The 20,327-nt window shown below is 38.3% G+C and overlaps 1 protein-coding gene across 1 annotated transcript; it reads left to right on the top strand.

Annotated features, from left to right (window-relative positions):
* The first annotated feature begins 5,671 nt into the window (after positions 1-5,671).
* On the top strand, positions 5,672-11,182 carry LOC119537245 (tripartite motif-containing protein 43-like). Its single transcript, XM_037839775.1, has 6 exons — positions 5,672-6,085; positions 6,739-6,834; positions 8,032-8,262; positions 8,963-8,985; positions 9,508-9,605; positions 10,689-11,182. Exons 1-6 carry the CDS (start codon positions 5,672-5,674, stop codon positions 11,180-11,182), a joined length of 1,356 nt encoding a protein of 451 aa, XP_037695703.1.
* Positions 11,183-20,327: the final 9,145 nt, after the last annotated feature.

Genomic DNA, 20,327 nt, shown 5'->3' with positions numbered 1-20,327 from the left:
GTCGCCCCTCTCCCTCGCCTCTATTCATTTTTTCCCATTTCAGCCTTTTTTCCTCTTTTAAATACCATGGCACTTAATTGTAAGAATGAAAGAATAATTATAATATTGAGTAGAAATCCTGTTCAGCTCCGACTGTATGCAAATTATTTTAGAGTCGACCTCTGACATTCCCTAGTGACAACTCCCCAAATTCATGACCATCCTCATCATCTGGCCACTTCCTAACATCTGCTCCAAGGTATCCAGATGAAGATGTTCTTAGCCGCACCACAAATGTTTATACCTTGTGAGCCTTTGGGATTGCTCACAAACACCAGGGGTTTAGTGTATTTAAATATGTATATATATATTCCTAAATGTAATATTTATTACTTCTCTTTTGTAACTTCTGCCTTTATAATAAAGAAAACATCTGCATTTCTCCTTACAGCTGTTTCTAGTTAAATAAACTGTGCAAATGGACTTTGTCATCACACACACACAAAAAAATGATATTTTCATTAAAATGTAAGTATATTTTTAAAAGTATTCAGTAAGTGTATGGTTGGTCCTCACATATGGCAAAATCCTATGAGTAAAGGGGAAAAGGTAATTGTCTTCTTGGAAGTCTGGCACTTGGTGGGAAGGCATGATGGCTTCCCGTGACCCTCTGTGGGAGAATCTGCGTTTCCTAACTGCCCCTTCTCACCCCGCATCTAAAACCTGGCACTCAGGAAACGTGGTTCCCTGACATTGCAGAGCCCCAGGGCTTGCCCCTCACTTGGCCCCCACACACATCAGGAGGAAGTCAAGGATACTTGGCTGGTTCCTGGGTGGATCCCAGGTCCACAGCTAACTCTCCAGCAACACTAGCAGCTGCCTCAGCATGTTCCAATCCTGCCTGCAGCATCCTGCCCGTGGCCCTGCCCAGGAATTTCTGCAGCCACTGCTGCACCTTTCAGGATAATCCTCTTCTCACCCCAGCTGGCCTCTGCAGTGGGACTTTCACCACCTTTGCCCTTAGGCAGCAGTGTGACAAATGTGTACGGTCCCTGGAGACCAGGTGCCACCTTCATGTCACATTCTGCCACTCTGGGGAAGCCACAGGGACTTGTTGTCCTGCTGAAGGTTTTGCACAGCTCTAGAGGATGCAGGGCAGCTGCAGGGGATGGGGAGTGGGGTCACTGTGGTGGAAATCAGAGTTTCATGCTTCCAACCGGCATCATTCAATTAGACATTAAAATGTATTTTTTTAAAAGATTTTTTTTTTTTTTTTGTACATGCTAAAAACCATCTTGAATAACTGCTGGGCAAAGTCAACTTGAATATTAATCTATGAAAAGGGGGAGGTTCTCATAAGGGGTACCTAAGTGAGAAGGGAGCTAGGCTGCAGAGAGGGCACCCTTTCTCCACCTGCCTCAGATAGTGGGAATGCAGACTTCCGGGGTCTGCTCCTCCTTCGATGGTGCCGAGGATGGGACAGTCCTTAAGGAGAACCAGCCCCCCTCAAACTAGGTCTCCAGGTTTCTTGTTGAAAAGCACAAGCTTGTGGTTAGAAAACATCTATAAACCTGATTAGCCTGATGCTGTCCATTCTTATTCCCTCCTTCCCTCATGCTTCACCCCTAGTTTTCCAAGAGCTTGGTTTCAGGGTCTCAAATTCCCAGATTAACTAGAAATGATACTTGATCAGGGTCTGAAAGGAACTTTGCTGTCAAGCAGCCCCACCTTATTTTCAGCACCATGATGACAGCAGTTACCAACAAATAATTCAAAGGAAACTAACTTTTCTCCCCACCTTGGGCTGACCTTCCAGAACCATTTTTTAAGGTTCTTGTGTAGATTTTTCTCTGTGAAGTTGGTATTCTTATAATTCTATGCAGGAGAAGTTTGTCCAAAGGGCTTTGAACAATATGAGGTTCAGTCATCCCCTTTTCCTCCAAGTTTATGGCACACATAAACACATGTAAATTTTATTTTCTGCTTACAGAAGTATCACATTTTATACATTGAAATTTTGTAAAATACAGAAAAGCAAAAGAAAAATGAAATCACTTTAATCTCATCATCCCTACAGAATCTTTATTAATGTTTTAGAATAACATATTGTATCAACAAATACATTTTTCTGCCCTTCAGTGAGGAAAGGATGGTGCTAGGAAAATTGGTTAATAAAACAGGAAGAAAGAAAAAGCCCTTGGGGGTATTAAAACAAAACAAGGCAAAAAGCTAGACTTTAGGCAGCGAATTTGGGCCCCTGGATTTTAGGAGAGGCCTTGGAAGCAGGAAACCATGCCTGAGGGGGTGGGCTGGGCTTGTGTGGAAGGGGCCAGAGAGAAGAGCTCTACAGCCCTTGAACAAAAGCCAAGACAACGCTTTCAGTCTCCCACTACAGCCGCTGCTTATTTCTGAAGCCAAGAGGACAGGATGTTCTGTCCAGTGGCCTCAATAGAAAAACTGTCTCCTTCCAACTAATCTCTCACTTAACTGCCTTCCAGAATTCCCTTGACCTATCCCTCGCCCATTTGGCTGGTTCCATGCACTAGAGCTAGAGGGTCAGACTTCTGGGGCTTGAAGGCTGTGAACGGTTACCCCCACTCTATGCCCCACCCCCATTCCATACAGCCAGCACCCACTCAGCTGGGTCCCAGTCCCACAGAGACTCTAAGTCTCTGTCCTCTGCCCCAAATTGGGACTGTGCTCTTGCCCTATCCCTGGAAGTCTCAATCCAGGGAAACCCCAAGATCTCAGAGGAATCAGGCAAACACATTGGGACTCCTGGGTACTCATTCAGTTTCTCACAAGTACAAAGGAGGCATCCTAGAAACTGGGGCTCCCTCCTTCACCTGACTTCTGCTGTCAGTTCCCCTTGCTCTCAGAGCCTCACTCCACCTCTCACCCTGCTCAGACTGTCCCTGAACCCTACGGTCTCAGGGTACACAAGGCAATGCTCTAAGTCCATGTGAGGAGGTCTGAGCTGCATCTCTGACATCCAGTTTGGCTTTGCCATTTGGGGTCAACTGTAACTAGGAAGGGGGGTTTCTCAAGGGTTCAAGGTGGTGTCTCTCCCCACCCCATAAGCAATGGACTAAATGGGTTAGGGAACATAAATCCCACCATCATTACCTTCTCAAGTAGAAATAAATTCTAAACGACCCAAGTGCAAACTCTCTTCCACTGCACCGATCCAGGGATTTCCTGAGCTGGGATTTCCCAGCCTTTCTCTTCTGTACCCACTGACCTTGGTTGGGAGGTACCAGGCAGAAAATCCTGTGCCCTACTCTTGCTGGGAGGCTTGATGTAGAGTATGAGGGGCAGGAAAAATCTCCATGCTGGAGTGGTGGCCAAAGATATTCTTAAATTAAATGCTTCCATTAAAATATAAAAATAAATTAATAAATGAAATAAAATACTTCCTATGTAACAGAATATAATTAAAGTCAACCTCAGGCAAAATATTTCTAAATTTTGCAAGAAATTTTCTAAAACCATTAACTGATGACATCCTCTTTTCTTTTATAAGTTAAAAATGAAAGTCCTTGGACAAAAAGTATTTAGATATAAAGTTGGTATTTGGAGGTTCATTTGTTGAAAACTGAGTGGCTCTTGATGACATAATATTTGGAGAGGTTTGTTTATGGAGATTAGCAAAGGTGTTAAATAAATTCTTTCCTCCACTTTGAAGAAATCTAATCATCCATGTTAACACCCATCTGAAGACCCTGAAATGCAATCACTTGAAAGAAAGGGGTGTGTTCTTCAGGGATTCTATGAAAGGACATCCAAGGAGCCCAGCTCACTCTTCTCCAGGACACAGGGAGTGCATTGGAACTCAGCAGCCTGTGGAGACTTCTGAAAGCTATTCCTACCACACTGTGAGGAATTCATCCCTCAGTTGACTTCCATAGTTGTACTTCTACAGCGAGAACTGGTGAAACCATTGACATATTCCTTGGGTGAGTACAAAATTTTTAGAAGAGGAGTTCCTGATATTTTGCCAAAACAAAATAAACAAAAAAATCATAATGTTAATTTATCCAGCAGCAAACTGAAGTTGAGTCTATGAAATTATTCTGTTTACCGATTTTATAAAAACAATCCCAATCTTTTGACCTATTTATGAATTTATTTTGCCACCTTGTCTTGCTATATAGTTTTGGAATCAATAAGATTAATTTTTGGTCAATTGTTTTACGTATTCCTTGGTTGTTCATGTGGAATATAGTTGCCAGATATCTTGTAATTTTGTACTTGTTGTAGATCCAAAAAATTGGGTTAGGAGTATTTTATTCTCTACATATAAATGTGTTAGATTCTAGTCTAACACCAAGCAAGTGTTACTCTAACACTCTTAAGTGGTACATAGATGTATACATAAGCAAGAGTGTATTCTACTATGTGTAAGTAGATAATGCAATGTATAAGTAGAAAATGCATTGAATGATTTGGAAATGATATTGTTTTTGAATATGGAAAATATTGCCTCTTCAGAAACATCCGCTTTTATGACAAGGTTTAAAGAAATCAGGAAATGATTGAGTTTGAAGAAAAGTGACCACGTGAAAATATCAGAAACGAGAGTGTCATCTTTATTCACCTATCTAGAAATGAGGACCTGTTTTTTTAAAAATCGTGATTTGTTTTCTGGTGCTGATTATTACTACTACATGATAATTGCATGTTTTGAGATTGTGAAGGGGTGCTTGAAAATAGTTTGAAAGGATTGAAAGATTCTGTTATTCTCTTCCTTTTAATTTTTGGTTTGTTTGACTGCAGTGGTGTAGATACAAAGACAGGAGGACAAAGTTTGTTTTAACTTCTATTAACTCTTATGTATTCTGAAGTTGTTTTTGGCTGGTGTGATCCGTCTAAGATAAAGGACATCAAAGGAGAAAATTTGGTTTTGTGAGTGTCTCAGATATACATTTTATGCATTTTTGTCAATGGGTTGCAAGAAGGGCATTTTCTGAATCCTGGGTGAGGGATAGAAGACATACAGATTGGCATTCTGCACATTTCTGCATTTATCAATTGGTTTATTTTTTTAAAATTATATATTATCGCTCTTCTAAGGATGTTTTTGTATCAACTATTACATTCCTAAAATGTAATACCAGAAAATGATTGCTGAATGAATTAATGTAGTTGCTTAGACAGTGATTGTGCCTGTTATATCTTGGGAAATATACTACAACAGTATTTGCTGATTTTAATCAAAGGTATGAGTTCTGGCTCCAACACTACCAGTGTGTTTTTGGACAAGTCATCATGATAGGATGATTGCAACAATTTAATGAAATAGTGAAAGTAGAAGAGCTTAGTTATTTGCCCTTTGCTAAGCCAATTAGTGGAAAGCATAGTATTATGGTTTACTTTATGCCCTGGAGCTTCAGATTGGGTCAAACTCCTGAAACCCAAGTAATCTAGACAAAAGTTATACCTCAACAAAACTCATAGTCTTTTATGGAGGAGGCAAGCGGTTGGCAAAGTAGATGCATATTGATTGGGCAAAAGACACCAAGTTTTCCACAGAGCTTGAGAGCTCTCTTTGTGCCTCAGTTTTCCATTTGTGTCTTATGCAAAATAAATCCTATACTGCACAAGGTACAAGGGTTTTGAGCAAAATTTTGCTTCAGCCTGTATCTCTCCAGGGCAGAATAATAAACTCATCTAATTTTCTTCCCTCAGAAAAATGGACTCACACATCCCAGAAGCCTTCCAGCAAGAACTCACCTGCCTCATCTGCCTGACCTACCTCACAGACCCCATCACCATCGGCTGTGGGCACAGCTTTTGCAGGCCCTGTCTCAACCTTTCCTGGGAAGAAGCTGAAACTCCTGCCAAATGCCCCACATGTAGGGAAGAAATCTCTCAGCAGACAGATTTCAAAACCAATATTCTTGTGAAGAATCTGGTTGCCTATGTCAGACAGGCAAGTCTCTGCCAATTCCTGAGCTCAGAGGAACAGCTGTGTGGGACACACAGGGAGACCAAGAAGATCTTCTGTGAAGAAGACAAGAACCTGCTGTGCTTGCTCTGCTCTAAGTCTCCGGAGCACGAGGCTCACAAACACTCATCCATAGAATGGGCGGCTGAGGATTACCGGGTAAGTGACACCTCTGAGAGCACTTTGAAAGCTGGGGAAACTGTGGCAAAGATTACTGGGAAAATGAGAATTATGATGATGATTAATCCTGTCTTTACTCTATGCCTAATATGAGCCCAGTACTGTTTAGGCATAAAGAATAAAGTTGTGAATAACTTCATGGAGTTTTAATTCCAGTGGAATGGTGATTACTAATTATTATTCTGATTATGCAGTATAATGTGCAGGTCATTGTAAAGCCCTCAATTCTAGAAACAATTTCTGGCTACCAAAAGAACAAGGGCAAAGAAGCTTTTATAATGGAAACATATTTATTAATACTAGGCAAATAGGATAGTAGTATAGTGGAAAGAACAGGGGACTAGCATAAGTAGAACCAAATTCTGAGGCAAGGTGCTTATCAAAAATTAGCCACATTATATGAAATCCTTATTTGTTAGTTTCCCTAGGCAAAGGATTACAGTACATTCTGTGGTACTACTGAATGAGAGCTCTCAGAATTGATAACTACTGAGCATTAACCACAGAAACATTATGATTGCTTCACTCTCCGTAAAGTACATTTATCTAGAATCTCTTTCCTGTGTACATCAGTTAAGGTTTGAAATATTACTGTTTGCTTCTCTTGTACATAATTCATAATTCCTTTGCAGGAGAAGATCCTAAAGCAAATGAGTTCTGTATGGGAAAAGATCCAAGAAAATCAAACAAATCTAAGTGAAGAGAGCAGGATAACCAACATGTGGAATGTAAGTATGAGACTCTTTCTCTCAGAATCATCTTTAAACAGATACAGTGGAAATTCATCCACTAAGAATTTGAGCTGAAATGATTTGCTATGAGATTCTGGAATAGGTTTATCAATTGGAAAACAAATCTGCTTTTTCAATGTAGGATAGCGTGGCTTATTTAGGATGTTTAGACCTTAATTTAACAGCAACTAGTGGAGAAATATAAAGGATTTGGAGAAGTTCAGTAGCCATGGTTCAGGAGGTCAGGAAGTTTCTCAGGTTCAAAATCAGTTTGTGTTCTGAAGGACAAGTAGGTATTAAAAATGCATGGTTATTTCAGGCAGAGATTTCTGTATGAGATTATATGAATTAAAGAGTATATAACTGGAAGCTCAGGTGTTTCATAATGCTTCATACAATAATGCCAACAGGGTAAAAAGGAAGTGTGAACAGCAATTTAGGAAGTGTGCCTTCGATGGGGAAAACTGATAGGTAGAGAACCTAAGAGTAGCTAAAGAATGATATTGGTTTAAGTAGGAGAGATCTGAACACATTGAAGAAGTAAGAAAAAGAGACAAAAAGAAAGACTGGGGAGGTGAGGAGATAGTGAGTTTATAAATATTAAGAGGCAGTATGCAATGGAATGAGGATTCACATCCTTAAATTGTTAGGGCAACCAGGGAGCCTGTGGCCTTAAGTATGAATTCATTCATAGGGGCAAGGAGGGCAGAGAAAGGGCTGTGAGGATAGAAATTAGTTTGAAGCTCTGGGGTTAGGAATTTCAAGACTATCTTGTCTGATGGCTTCCCATTCTGGGTTAAAAACAAGAGACCAATTTATTAACAATGATATCAGAAATATTATATATGATTTAATAAGTAATCATAAATTTTAACTGTTTACATGTAGTATTTCAGTAGTGACAGGATGTATATTAAAGACTTTAACACTAAAAGGCTTTTCTTTTCTCCAGGAGTTTCAGGAGATTATGAAGTGGATGAAAGTTGTTTGAAGGAAGGATGGGTTTGGGACTTCTCATAGTTAATAAAGGGCAGAAATAAGTGAAGATGGGAAAGGGATGAATTATTGGTTTCTGAGAAGTGGAAGGACTTTGAATTCAGGGCATATATAGCTGATAGTTAAAATGGATGGGTTTAAGTGGAAGATATTACAGTCAGTCTGGGTATGTAATCTAGGAAATCCATGTCCCTGCAGGATTATGTGAGTCTAAGGACAGTGATTATCAAAGCTGTGTATCGGAAATTGCATCCAGACCTCCATGAAGAAGAAAAACAACAATTAGGGAGACTGAAAAAGGAAGGCAAAAAGATTTTACAGAAACTCGAGAAAAATAGAGCCACAATGGTTCAAAAGAGGAAAAACCTAAAAGAAATGTATGAAGAGCTGATGAAAATGTGCCATAAACCAGATGTGGAGCTGCTCCAGGTAACCAACGACATGCCTCAACATTTCTATTAACTCAAGTCCACATCTGTGACCTCTCTTACTCACTTGGTACCAAAAACTTTTTTCCTCATCTTCATCATCTATGATGGGGTTAATTCCTAAAAGGATTAAAAGAAATAAACAGGAACTCCTATCTTAACCATGAACAGCAAAGTTTTTATGGAATAGAGTAGATCCCCTGGGGAACATTCCCTTTTAAGATTCTCCTTATTTAACTCACGTTTTTAAAAACCAGAAAGGAACAACTTACTGACAGACATTCCTTTTTTATCAGAAGTTGGGCATTATGGGGAAATCTGGGGTAAGCTAAAACTTACTTCCTCCTAATGTTTTCTGTTTAGAAAACCTAGATTTCCATTACCCTTATTTCAGAGCCCATTATCCTTTGGGGACAAACCCTAGGCAAGACCACTTTCCAGACAGTCATGGATGGTTTCCAGAGTTACTACCCATGTCCTTCTCTCTCTTCGGTCACCTATTGGGTTCTGAATTTATCAAGAGTTTAGATTTGATCAATGTATTGTTCTGGTATCATCCTTTAGAGAGGAAAGGGAAAATGAATTCGTAAGGGCAGGGAGGGGCAGTAGGTAGTTGGTATTTTTCTTAACTCTCCCAAAGACTGGATAGGAAGAATATCCAATTTGTGAAGAACTCTGAGCTTTTCTTTTTCTCTTTACAGGATTTGGGAGACATACTAACAAGGTAAGTTTGACTTCAATGCAAACTGGGGCACCATGAATGCTATTGAGAGAGATCGAGTTATATCTAAAAATAGATATTAAAAAATGAAGTTATAAATTATTGAGATATTAAATCTTGTGTGCATGTCTGTATATTTTACTGAATACGATTTCTTTTCCCCTTTTTCAGAAGTTAGTCTTGTTTGTTGGTTGGTTGGTTGTTTCCTGTGGTTCAGGGAGGCATGAGTTGCAAGGCTCAATGCAGAATTTGCTACAGGATTTCAAAATCATAACATATTGAAGTAGATGGACAGGTACATATGCAAGGGAGACCTCTGAGCAGCAGGGGGTAGATGCAGGCAGAGAAGAAAAATAAGACAGATTCCATAAGAATGGCTCAATCCCACCCTATGATTATGGAGGTTCATTACAATATCAGAGAAAGGTTGTGATGAAATATTTTTAGTTGAATGCTTATGTCTTTCCTTATACATTGTGATGGAGTTTTTGGTAACAGAAAGATTAACTAATCTTCCCCCTGCAGGAGTGAGTCACTGCAGCTGCACATGCCGCAGCCTGTCAACCCACAGCTCAGTGAAGAGCCCATCACTGGACTGATAGACACCCTCAGACACTATCAAGGTGAGTGTCAGCCCATGGGTGGGACCATACTGTGTCCCACAGCAATGGGTTAACAGGGACAATCTTTCCCTCTTTGATAATCTTTCATCTAGCAGAGGAGAGTAGTCTGTGATGAGGCATTTATAATCCTGTTTGCACAATGATAATATGGAAAAAAAAATGTAAAATGTATAAAAGATAAATGTCATTCAGGACAGTACTAAAACACTTCTACAATGAGAACCACTCAGAAAAATGGTTCCTTGAGAACCATTTGCAGATCTAATGTCCTTTGTTTAATGAGTCATACGGAAGTATAAAGGGCATTCCAATTTCAAATTAAGTGCAATTAATTATGGTGATAGGATTAGCAGTGTTTTATTTATAAATATTTTTCCTTCAAAGTTTCTTAGTGATTGCATTTGTAATAATGTGCCCTTTAATTGATGTAAGTAGAAAAATACATGAGTATTCATAAAATAACTAAATGCAGAAAACAATTTATGAGCAAGAAGAATAAAGCAATTTGGTGGTAGATGAGTCAGTATATAGAGCCCCAGGATAGATCTAAATCTGGAGGGTTAGCTTAGCAGACAGAGAAAAATTAGGTCTGCAATTGAGCCAAGTGTGAAAGACAGAAAATTCTTAGTAGGAAACCACTTCTATAAGGATATATTTAGATTTTTTTAAAGTATAAATTTGCTTAAATGGAATATCATATATCTCTGGCAAAGTCATCACCAATTATTTAGGTCTAAGAATATTTATTTTTTGTGAAAAGGGGCATTGAATAAAATTTATCCTATTGTGGACTTGGCATCCATGCTCAGGTCTCCAGTTTCATATGTGCCATGAAATGTAATGAAGCAGAAGTTGGCATGAAAATGTTCCCATTTATATCTGAATTTGTAGAAATGTTTTCCATTGTGGTTAGGTATATGTTTCTTCTGTATATATTCGGGTAGCCTTGAATCCGATATTTTCCAGCCAGTACTGCCCTTGAAATTGCAGCCTGTTTTCTTCCAGTGAGACTTTGTGTAGACCCTCTCGTCTCATAGGAATTTAAAAACTGATTGTAACTGGAATAATCTCTTCTTTCTACAGTGGAAATTTCCTTCAATAATGAAATATGCAACCGCAATAGTACATTGTTTGATGGTCTGAGAAGACTTCTATCTAGATATGACCATCAAGATATGACTTTCAATTCTCAAAGATCTAACTATTTTGCTTCGTGGGGAACCCAGGCCTTCACCTCTGGCAAACATTACTGGGAGGTGGATGTGGATGATTCTTGCAACTGGGCTCTAGGAGTCTGTAGGGATTCCTGGATCAGGAAGAATGGTACACTGATTGAATCTGAGGACGTATTTCTTCTTTTATGTGTGAAGGAGGAAAACCATTACAGTTTCTTCACCACTGCCCCAATATTATGTCAGTATATACAGAAACCTCTGGGCCGAATTGGTGTGTTCCTTGATTTTGACAGTGGAAGTTTGATTTATTTGGATGTTGCCCGAAGTTCCCTCATATGGAGCTACCCAACTTACTCCTTTGATTTCCCTCTCAGGCCTTTCTTCTTCACTGGTCGCACATGATCAGGGTTAAGTCAGGAACCTGACTGTGTGCCTGGGAACTCCTTCTCTGATGGAGCCCTTCTCTGTTGAAGTAAATCAATAATTTGCCTTTTAAGCGTGTTATACTTTAATGCAATATCATTTTATTGTTACTAAATATGAAGACAGTGTAAAATGAAAATTTTTGTTGGTTCACTTTAAATTAAAATAATCTCTGTGGTCCATTACTTAGAATATAGGCTGTGGTTGTTCATTTGCTTTGAGAACCTGCTGGACTTATGTGAATATACTTGAGGATGTTTGATTCCATCTAATGGTCTTTTGCAAGAACGTAGAGTTTTTGCAACATAGACAGACCTGGTTATCTACAATGACCATGGCAGTTGAAAATGTCACTCTCCCTCATCTTGATCTAGTAAAATCTTACTTATGAATTTACCTCCAGGGAAAAAAAACAACTCTATTACAAGGAAATCTGCTCTGACCCTCAGAACTAGCATAGGTCTGTCTTTATATGGACCCTTACTTTTATGTCAGTATAAATTACCAGAGGAAAAAGACAATGTCTCTTGCATTCACTGCTATATTCCCAGCAGGTAACAAAATACATAGGACATATGAGCACTTAACAAATATTTGTTAAATGAATGAACTAATAAATAAATGAGTTTATTGCTTTATTTGCAATAGGGCTTGATTACAGTGTGCTGCTCCATAATCCTTGCTGTGTTGCTACACTGTATATGGTAGCAGATTACATTTCTGAAAGGAAAAAAAGAATATTCTGAGACTTATATAGTTATGAAGATTTCCAATTAATTATTGAGAATAGTCAATATTCAATAGAATATCCATTAACAATGACAAAATAAAGGTTATCCCAATGGGATAGGCAATGCTGAAGATAATATGTCACAAAAATTACTTAGCCCAGTGGTTCCAATTTCAGCAGCAGCATTACCCAGACTTTGTTAGATACACAAATTTTGGGGTCACAGCCAAGACCTTCTGAATCAAGAATTACATCATTGGGCCTGTAGTCTGTCATTTAACAATCATTCCAGGTGACTCTGATCTCAACTAACATTTGAAAAACTCTGAATTAGGTTGATTTGAAGATCTAAAGGCTCAGTAAATTTCTTACACCTCAAAATTAAGCTATTGCAAGAAACAGCTGTATTCAATAGGGTAGATTGAGTATTTCCTGAAGAAGAACAAAGTTTAATAGGGGAGATTAAGCTCTCAACACAAGGTGGAGAATTCACAAAATGAGTCAAAATACAGATAATAGATTTTTTCATGGAAGATAACAGTCACATGTTTCTTGAATCACTCACTTAACGCAATAGAGAAAAAACTCTTTTCCTCAGTTTGGAAAATACTGGGAACAGACAACAGCCAAGAAAATATTCCAGATATAGGTACATCAAAAAGTAATGAGTTCAATTTGATTTCTTGAGGATTAGTCACAGTACACATAACAATCACATTTGCAGGTATGCTCTTTTTGGATGATTTGAGACTCTGGGAATACCATTGTATAATGAAAATTCCAAGATGTTGCTGTGTACATATACATTTTTTACTAGTTATTACGGATGTCAGCAACATTATATTAGAGCAGTGTGCTTTTGTAGGTCAAAATGCCAAATATGTAATCACAGACATCAGTGACAGATTTTATGGTCTCATGACACTGTAACAACTTATCTGTGGTCCACTGGTGCAGGCACAAGAAAAGACCACAGAGTCTAAAGAGAAAGCCGAAGACTCACATGGATAGCTGATTTATGAGTAAGCAGGCAGGTACTACAATTGAATGTAAAAAGACAAAACTCCCAGTAAATATGCTGACAATTACCTCATATCATCCACAAAAATCAATTTCTGGTGGATCAAAAGTTCAACATGAAAAGAAAATCCTTCATTCATAAAGAAGCAAACATACGAAAATACCCTTTTGCTGTCTTTGTTAGAAACGGATTTATCAAGAAACAAAAACACATATTAAATAAGGACAATAATGATCAATTTAACAAAATATTACCATTCACTTATGAAAAGACACCATGATGGAAGGGAATCCTTATCCAAAGGCACTGGGTGGTGCCTGGCAGTCCTGGCTTGGAGGCTTGTTAGACAATGGACTTGCAAGAGGGGTGGGGACACAGGGCCAGGGGTCTTCAGTCCTGCATAGAGAATCTAAAGCCTGGGGTTGGGGGGCACTGGTGGAGGCAGGGTCATGATGAACCTTTGTGACCATCAACCAGGGACTCCCTGATCCCGCCTTTCTGCTTGACTGAGTCACTGCCCCCTGCCCAAGAGGCCCAGTGTCCCTCCTTTCCTAGGTCAATTCTCCCTCTTTTCCTAGAGACAACCCACAAGGGCTTCTTGAACTTCCCACCTGGCACTTTCTGACACAGGGGTGTGATGCGGGAACCTCACATAGGGGTGTGATGGGGGAACCACACATAGGGGTGGGGGGCCCCTTTAGTGGGGGCCACTCCTCACAGAACTACAGTGGATGCCAGCCCCACCCACAACCGACCACCAAAGGCTGCCTTACATAATTCACTAAGCAAAACAAACACCAGCACAAGCTGAAGGGAGCTATTATTTCACAAGCCTAGCTGATATGAGCAAGAAGACAGAAAAGACATGAATTAGCAACAACAAGAAAGAAGGGTGAGTCACAGGCATTAACAAGAAAAGAAAAAAATATTACAAACACCTTTCTGCCAAAGAACTTGGCAGCCCAATGAAATGAACAAATTCATTGAAAGAAACACTATCAAAGCTCACTGAAGATTAAAATATATAAAATAGACAGCTCTATATCTACTGAAGAAATTGAATTTGTGATTTTGAAAAATCTCTCCACATATGCCTGTTTCCAGCAAAGATGGAATAGCAAGGACTGGATTTACCCTCCCATCTCAAGGTGAAAAAAGAAAAAAGAAAAGAAATAAGATATAAAACAAGTTTTCAGACCCTGGACAACAGGCAGCAGAGGATGGTGAACCCTGTGCTTTGAGACTGTACCTGCGTTTACAAACACATTTTAAGGCTTTTGATAATCTTGTGATTATTCATATACATTCCTTGCAAATTCAGTCTTCTACAAAAATGTTTATAAAACATTGGGATGCTTTTAAGAATCAGACCACCAAAAGATTACCATAGTTAACAACTAAAAGCTGATATATACTGAACGAATACACAGTTTTTCAGGCTATATTGAAAAATTAACAATTTATCATAAGCAGCCTTCCAGGCCTTTTCCTGAGTGCTTCTGTGTTTACTAACTGCAAACCAACATATAATCTTTCTGTTAGGTCTGTTTGTTGGTTTTGTTTTGTTTTGTTAGACATCAGATAACTTCAGTCCTGACATTTAATAGTTAGTTATAAATTTAGTCATAAAGTTTGCATACTTCCCTGCTTCTCTGTTCTTGGAAAGAATAACAGAGCACCAAAGAGAGATCACTCACGGGGGTCCACTCACGTAGGAAAAACTACAGCTGCCACCCCAGAGTGCTGCCTCTTCCCTCAGATCCAGTGGAGCCTTTCTGACAGCCCAGTGATGCCCAGGCACAGGCTGGGCAAGTACAGTCGCACAGACTCATTCCTGTGAAGAAAAAGACCCACAGGTATCATTATCAATCCACTGAGGATGATGCTTCATTAGAATCCTCATGATTAGGTTTAGAGGCTGTGAATCTGACTCCATGAAACGAGGAAGAATGCAAGTGCCACTTTATTTCATAGTCTAATTTTCTGCTCGTACCACTTCAAACCTGGTAGAATATGTCGTGTAAGTCATAATTGTGTGGTTCCTCCTTTTACTTTCCCTAGGTGAGCCAGGCAGCAATTCTTATTTAATTCCTGCAAGTCAATAGGTGCCAGATTTTTGGAACATGGCAACTGCTACATTTGAGGCCTCTGCTCGATTGTGTCTTCTTGATGATGCTCCCTTTCTCCTCTTCTCACTCCACTTCCAATTCCTGCCTCTCTGAAATTGTTTGCCTCTCCTAGGGAAGACCTCAAATAACCCTCAAATGTTTAAGATTTTCAAAATTATAGGCAGTAACATTTGTCTTCTTGCAACCTCTACATTAAGCTTTGCAGCTAAAATATCCCCCATCCTCATCTCTATTTTCACTTGTGGATAGGTAATAAAAACCCTCGGTATCTTTCAGTAAAGAAAAGAAAAAATACAGATGGAAAGAAATGTTTCACTAAAAGTATGGGTCCACTTCAGTGAAAACAGCCTCATCAATGTTGCAATTCTCCCTGCTTGGATATAAGGACAAACTCACCTATTCACTACGTCTCCCAGTACAGGTAAATACAAGGAGAGGAAGACTTAGTTTTTATTTTTGTCTTAAATTAAAAGATGTCTCTCCTGTTCAGTACAGTCTGTCAGTCTCAGACTGGACTGGAACATTCCATCCCTCCACTTTCCCAATTCATGTCAAATCCTTTGTCATTTCCCTTTTCATTATAAAATGAAACTCAGTCTCATATTTACATCCACTTGGTAAAATTATACTCCTTACAACATTTAAACCAGAAGATGTTCTTGGGGTGAACAATATGGGAAGGCAAATGGTGAACTGCTGTGGTTTGTTGCATTCTAAAGATTCACAGCAGTCTCTTCAAAGTTGTTTTCAGGGTTTGTGGACCCCAAACCTAGGAATTCGAAACAGAAAATAACCCACCTCTCTATGTAGTGCCAAGTAAAGACACGAAACTTAATTATCTATTCACAAACTGCTCTGTTGCAGGTGGTCAGAAGTGTGGGTGTAGTAGGAAATTTTTAGAAAGGAATTTATCCTGTATCTAATCTGAACCATCCCACATAATTTTCTCTTTTCTGGATGGAGAACAATCTACACCAAAGAGAGGCTTTGCCACCACAAAGTCAGGAGAGGCAGAGCTAGGACTCTGGAATGAGAACAATAACAGAGGTCAAAGAGAACAGAGAATTCAGAGGATAGAAAGGATTTCCAAGCAGGCTGGTATCAACACTGCCATTCTTCTCCATCTTTACCTGGAGCAGCTCCTCATCTAGCAGACAGCACATGTTCTTCAGCTCCTCCCTCATCCATTCCTCTTAGACATTTCCCCATCTGGACCATTCTGGCTTTACTTTCCATGAGTTGTTGGAAAATCATCTTGCCTTCATTTTCCATGTTCTCTAAATATTTATGCTCTTCCTCATGGAGGTATTGATTTATTTTTGGATACTCCAGTCCTGATCCTCACCATCTATAGATTCTTAAACCCCTGAAGTGACATTGGGTTAATCAGATCATGTATCCGGGCTGATTTTATGCTCTCCTAATCATCTATTCGGCTTTGTCTCATGTCACTACTGGTGTGCTACAATAGACTTTATGCTTTCCAATTTTAAGGGACCAAAACTTTTGTTTCTTTTCTTCCTCCTTTCCTTCTCATTTATTGATTTTATTGCAACATTGCTTCTTTTTTCCCTGAAACCTTCACATTTTTATACAAAAATAGAACAACTCTTCACCAAATCTAATGAGACCCCATTCTCCTTCACATGCCAACCCATGAACTAACTACTCACTCAGCAAAAAAAAAAAACAAATATATCTACCTCAGGAATATAGAGAACATCAGGTGCCATCTTTCTAAATTATTTCCATGTCCAAAACATCTGTGTTCTCAACAGCGGCAGGCTGTGCCTGCCTCTTCCTCCCCAAAGCTATACCTACCCTCTTTAATGGCTCCACCTGGTTTTGTCTCCTTAGAGATATCATTCTCTGGATGACTGTTCTCCAATAGTCATTGTCTCCATCTTTCCCTGTCTCCTGTCACTCTCTCTCTCTTCATCTCTCTCTGTCTCCATCTCAGTTTGTTTCTCTCTACCTCTCTCTCTCTCTCTTCCGTTTCCTCACTCTTTTTTTCATAGTCTGTTAACTTTCTTTTTTTTTCTTTTTTTTAATATTCAATTTTATTGAGATATATTCACGTACCATACAATCATCCAAAGTTGTTAACCTTCTTTTAAACATGTGCAATTTTTTTCTCACCATTTTTTTTGGGAAAAAACAATCCTTGTCCTAGTATCTGTGACTCTTTTCTGTGAGAACACTTTTATCAAAGTGTTATCAAAAGCTAGACTTCTTGATCAAAAATTTACACTAATAATGCCCATGTTCGCAATTTCCAATCCTTCCTCCAGGCAATGAACACTCTCTTCCATCCCCTACTCTTTCTTGAAACACACTCTCCAGCTCTTCAAGAGCCTCTTTTTCCTAAGTACAAATAATATGATTCAGTCTTATATCATTTCAACTTCCTTCCAGATTTGAGATTGTTAACTACTAATTCCTTTTTCTTATACTCTCTGTTTTCTCTGTCCCAGAAAGATGTGTTCCCAGTGAGCCTCTAGTTCATTCTTTAGCTCCTTCAGAACTCTTCCCAGAATTAACTTTCACAATGAGTTTTTGCTGAAACCATATCTAAAACTAAATCCCTCAAATTTGTACTCTTTGTACTCATTCTCTGCTTCATTTTTCACCAAGCCCTTAACATATGTGATATATTATAAGGTTTATATTTTTATTTGTGGATTGAATTCCCTCACAAAATTATGAACTTCTTGTGGTATGCTGAATTATGTACCCTGGAAAAATATGTTTTTCATCTTAATCTACTCCTATTGGTATGAGCCCATTGTAAATAGGACATTTTGAAGATTCCATTTGTAGCTAAGGTTTGGCCAATTGAATCAGGATGGTTCTTAATCCTATTACTGGAGACTTATAGAGAAGACCACAGAGAGGAGCAGATGCTGGAAGTCAAAGGAACTGGAAGAGAAAGGAGAGGACATTGCCATGTGATGAGAAATCCAAGGGGCTCTAAAGTTCCCTGGCCTACCAGAATGCTACCTACGCCAGGATCAAGCAAGCCTTCTGGCCTCTGAAACCAGGAGCCCATAAATCCTTGTTGTTAAGCCTATCCAGTGTGTGACATTTGTTTTAGCAGATGGGAAACTAAGATACCACTGAGGAGGGCTTTTTGTTTCTCTTTTGTCTACTTCTGTGTCTCCTTGTTGGGCTAAAATAGTGATCAACAAATTCTAGGCCCTTTAATTGACTAAAAGATTCATTAGAAAATCAATTCTAAAAATTCAGGATGATTTTACTATTCCCCTTTGGCATTCCCACAGAATCCTGTTAAGGAGTTATTCTTCTCTAATTTTGCCTGTTCCTATGTCTCCCTCAGAAGAGCTTCAGTTCTTTGAAAATATGGATGTGGTTTAATTCACATCTTCAATTTCAGAGAGTTAATTCATAATTTTTAATCAATGAATGGTAAAATTCAAATCCTTTAGCTAAAAACTCATGTTATTTACCTGGCTATAAATTACATTTCTAGCCATACCTCTCAGCACAGCTTGACTCGCATCCCATATACTAATCAATGGGAACTACTTTCAGGTCACAAATAATTGTGTGGTTTCTCTCCTTTTGAGTTTTCTAGTCCCTCAGTTCTCTTTGCCACCAGTGCCTAAGAATTTATATAATCTTCTTACATGTTAACATCAGGTTAAATTTTTACCTGTATGAGAAGCTTTTCCTAACATTCAAATATTGCTAACCTCTGTAGAAATCTATTTTTGCCTCTATCCTAGTGACCATTGCATTCCATTTTTGTGATGGTGCATTTTCTTGTGTCTTCTGATGTATCAATAGTAGGTACTGTTTTACTCAGAAAATTAGCCAAACATTTTAGTTAATCTTTCGATTTAGCAAGAAATCCTACACTAAGGGCCATGCTACCCAGTGGAGAAATAGATGGAACTATTTTCTCTATTTGAGGCAAATACACCCATCAAAGAAAAACAAAGATCTTGAATTTGGAAAATGTAATCCATTTTCAGAGGAATCTGGCACTGAAATTGCATGTAATCTGATCAAGTTCCAGAAGTGAATCTTGCGTCAAATTTAATTTTGAAATGCTAGCCTTCCATTCCCATATATTATTTGCATATATCTCCACATATATTCAGTGATTTAAAACAGAATCAAGTCATATCCTAGGTGCATTTTTTATGAGTTATACACAATACAAAAATATTGTTTGTTCCACTTAATATTTTATTGTTGTATGACATTCAGGTAAAAAGTAGCTGGAGATTTAATTAACAATTATAAATTTAAAAGGTAGAGTAAGAAAACAAATTTTAAAAACTTTGAAGTAATTTATTGTAGAATAAAAATTTTAATAAAGTCATTGCTTAAGTTAACATTTATTTTTGAACAATTGTGTTGGGATAACTTTCTTGCTTCCTAAGTCCCCAACCTCAGATCTACATTGTCAGGTTGCTAGCATCTGTTATTTTATGTACTGTGTAAATCTATTCAGCCATTTTTACACCTTTCTGAGTATAATCTAATCAGCCATTTCCAAATCTTTCTGAATCTCAAGAGTTGGGTATAGTCTTTGGTAAGTCCAATTATTCATAAAGCACACTTGTCCAGAGAATTCTACACTAGAGAAACTAAATTTTCAGCTGCCTGGGCTTTGAAGAGTTGAGAGTTATTACTGCCTCCCTAGTAAGACCTATTACCTTTACTGAAGTCGATAGGTATTCCAGAATTCCAAGAGGCTCTGGAATAAAATCCTTCCTGCTATATGACACTTAACAAAAATTCTTTGACTATGACTTCAGCCCACTTGGGACTCCTCCAAACAAACATGTAGCTCTCCTACTTATTTAAAATGTAACTACGGCATTTGTAATGGTATATATTATATTGTTATTTGAGTATTATTTATTCTATTACTGATAGCTGGATAATTGGAAAAATTCTTAACATAATCCTTTAGCTGGAAAACAGGTTAAAAGAGATTTCCTGTTATTATGCAATATGAGAGCTATACAACCTGTAAAATGTAATATAAATCTATAATATATATATCTATAATTTTCTTTATGCACATCAGAGTAAAAAGCAAATGTGTTGAATTAATTGGAAACTCTGTGTTGTTATTGTCCCTTATAACCTAGAATTTGCAGATTAGATTTGAAAAGTATTCAAAATAGATCCACCCCTTCTAAGAGATGGCATTGGTGGCTATGATGAAATATAAAAATATAAAAATGAAATATAAAAATAAAGATAAAT

This window comes from Choloepus didactylus, chromosome 6 (assembly GCF_015220235.1).
Source record: "Choloepus didactylus isolate mChoDid1 chromosome 6, mChoDid1.pri, whole genome shotgun sequence".
Classification (NCBI taxonomy): domain Eukaryota; kingdom Metazoa; phylum Chordata; class Mammalia; order Pilosa; family Megalonychidae; genus Choloepus; species Choloepus didactylus.
The sequence above is the reverse complement of the archived record's forward strand: the minus strand, read 5'-3'. Positions and strand labels throughout refer to the sequence as shown.

Bases quoted from the DNA above. Each gene is read 5' to 3' on its own strand.
- LOC119537245 (XM_037839775.1), top strand. From the start codon at position 5,672: ATGGACTCACACATCCCAGAAGCCTTCCAGCAAGAACTCACCTGCCTC. The intron at 6,086-6,738 runs GTAAGTGACACC...ATTCCTTTGCAG, and splicing joins GGGCGGCTGAGGATTACCGG to GAGAAGATCCTAAAGCAAAT. The intron at 8,986-9,507 runs GTAAGTTTGACT...TTCCCCCTGCAG, and splicing joins TTGGGAGACATACTAACAAG to GAGTGAGTCACTGCAGCTGC.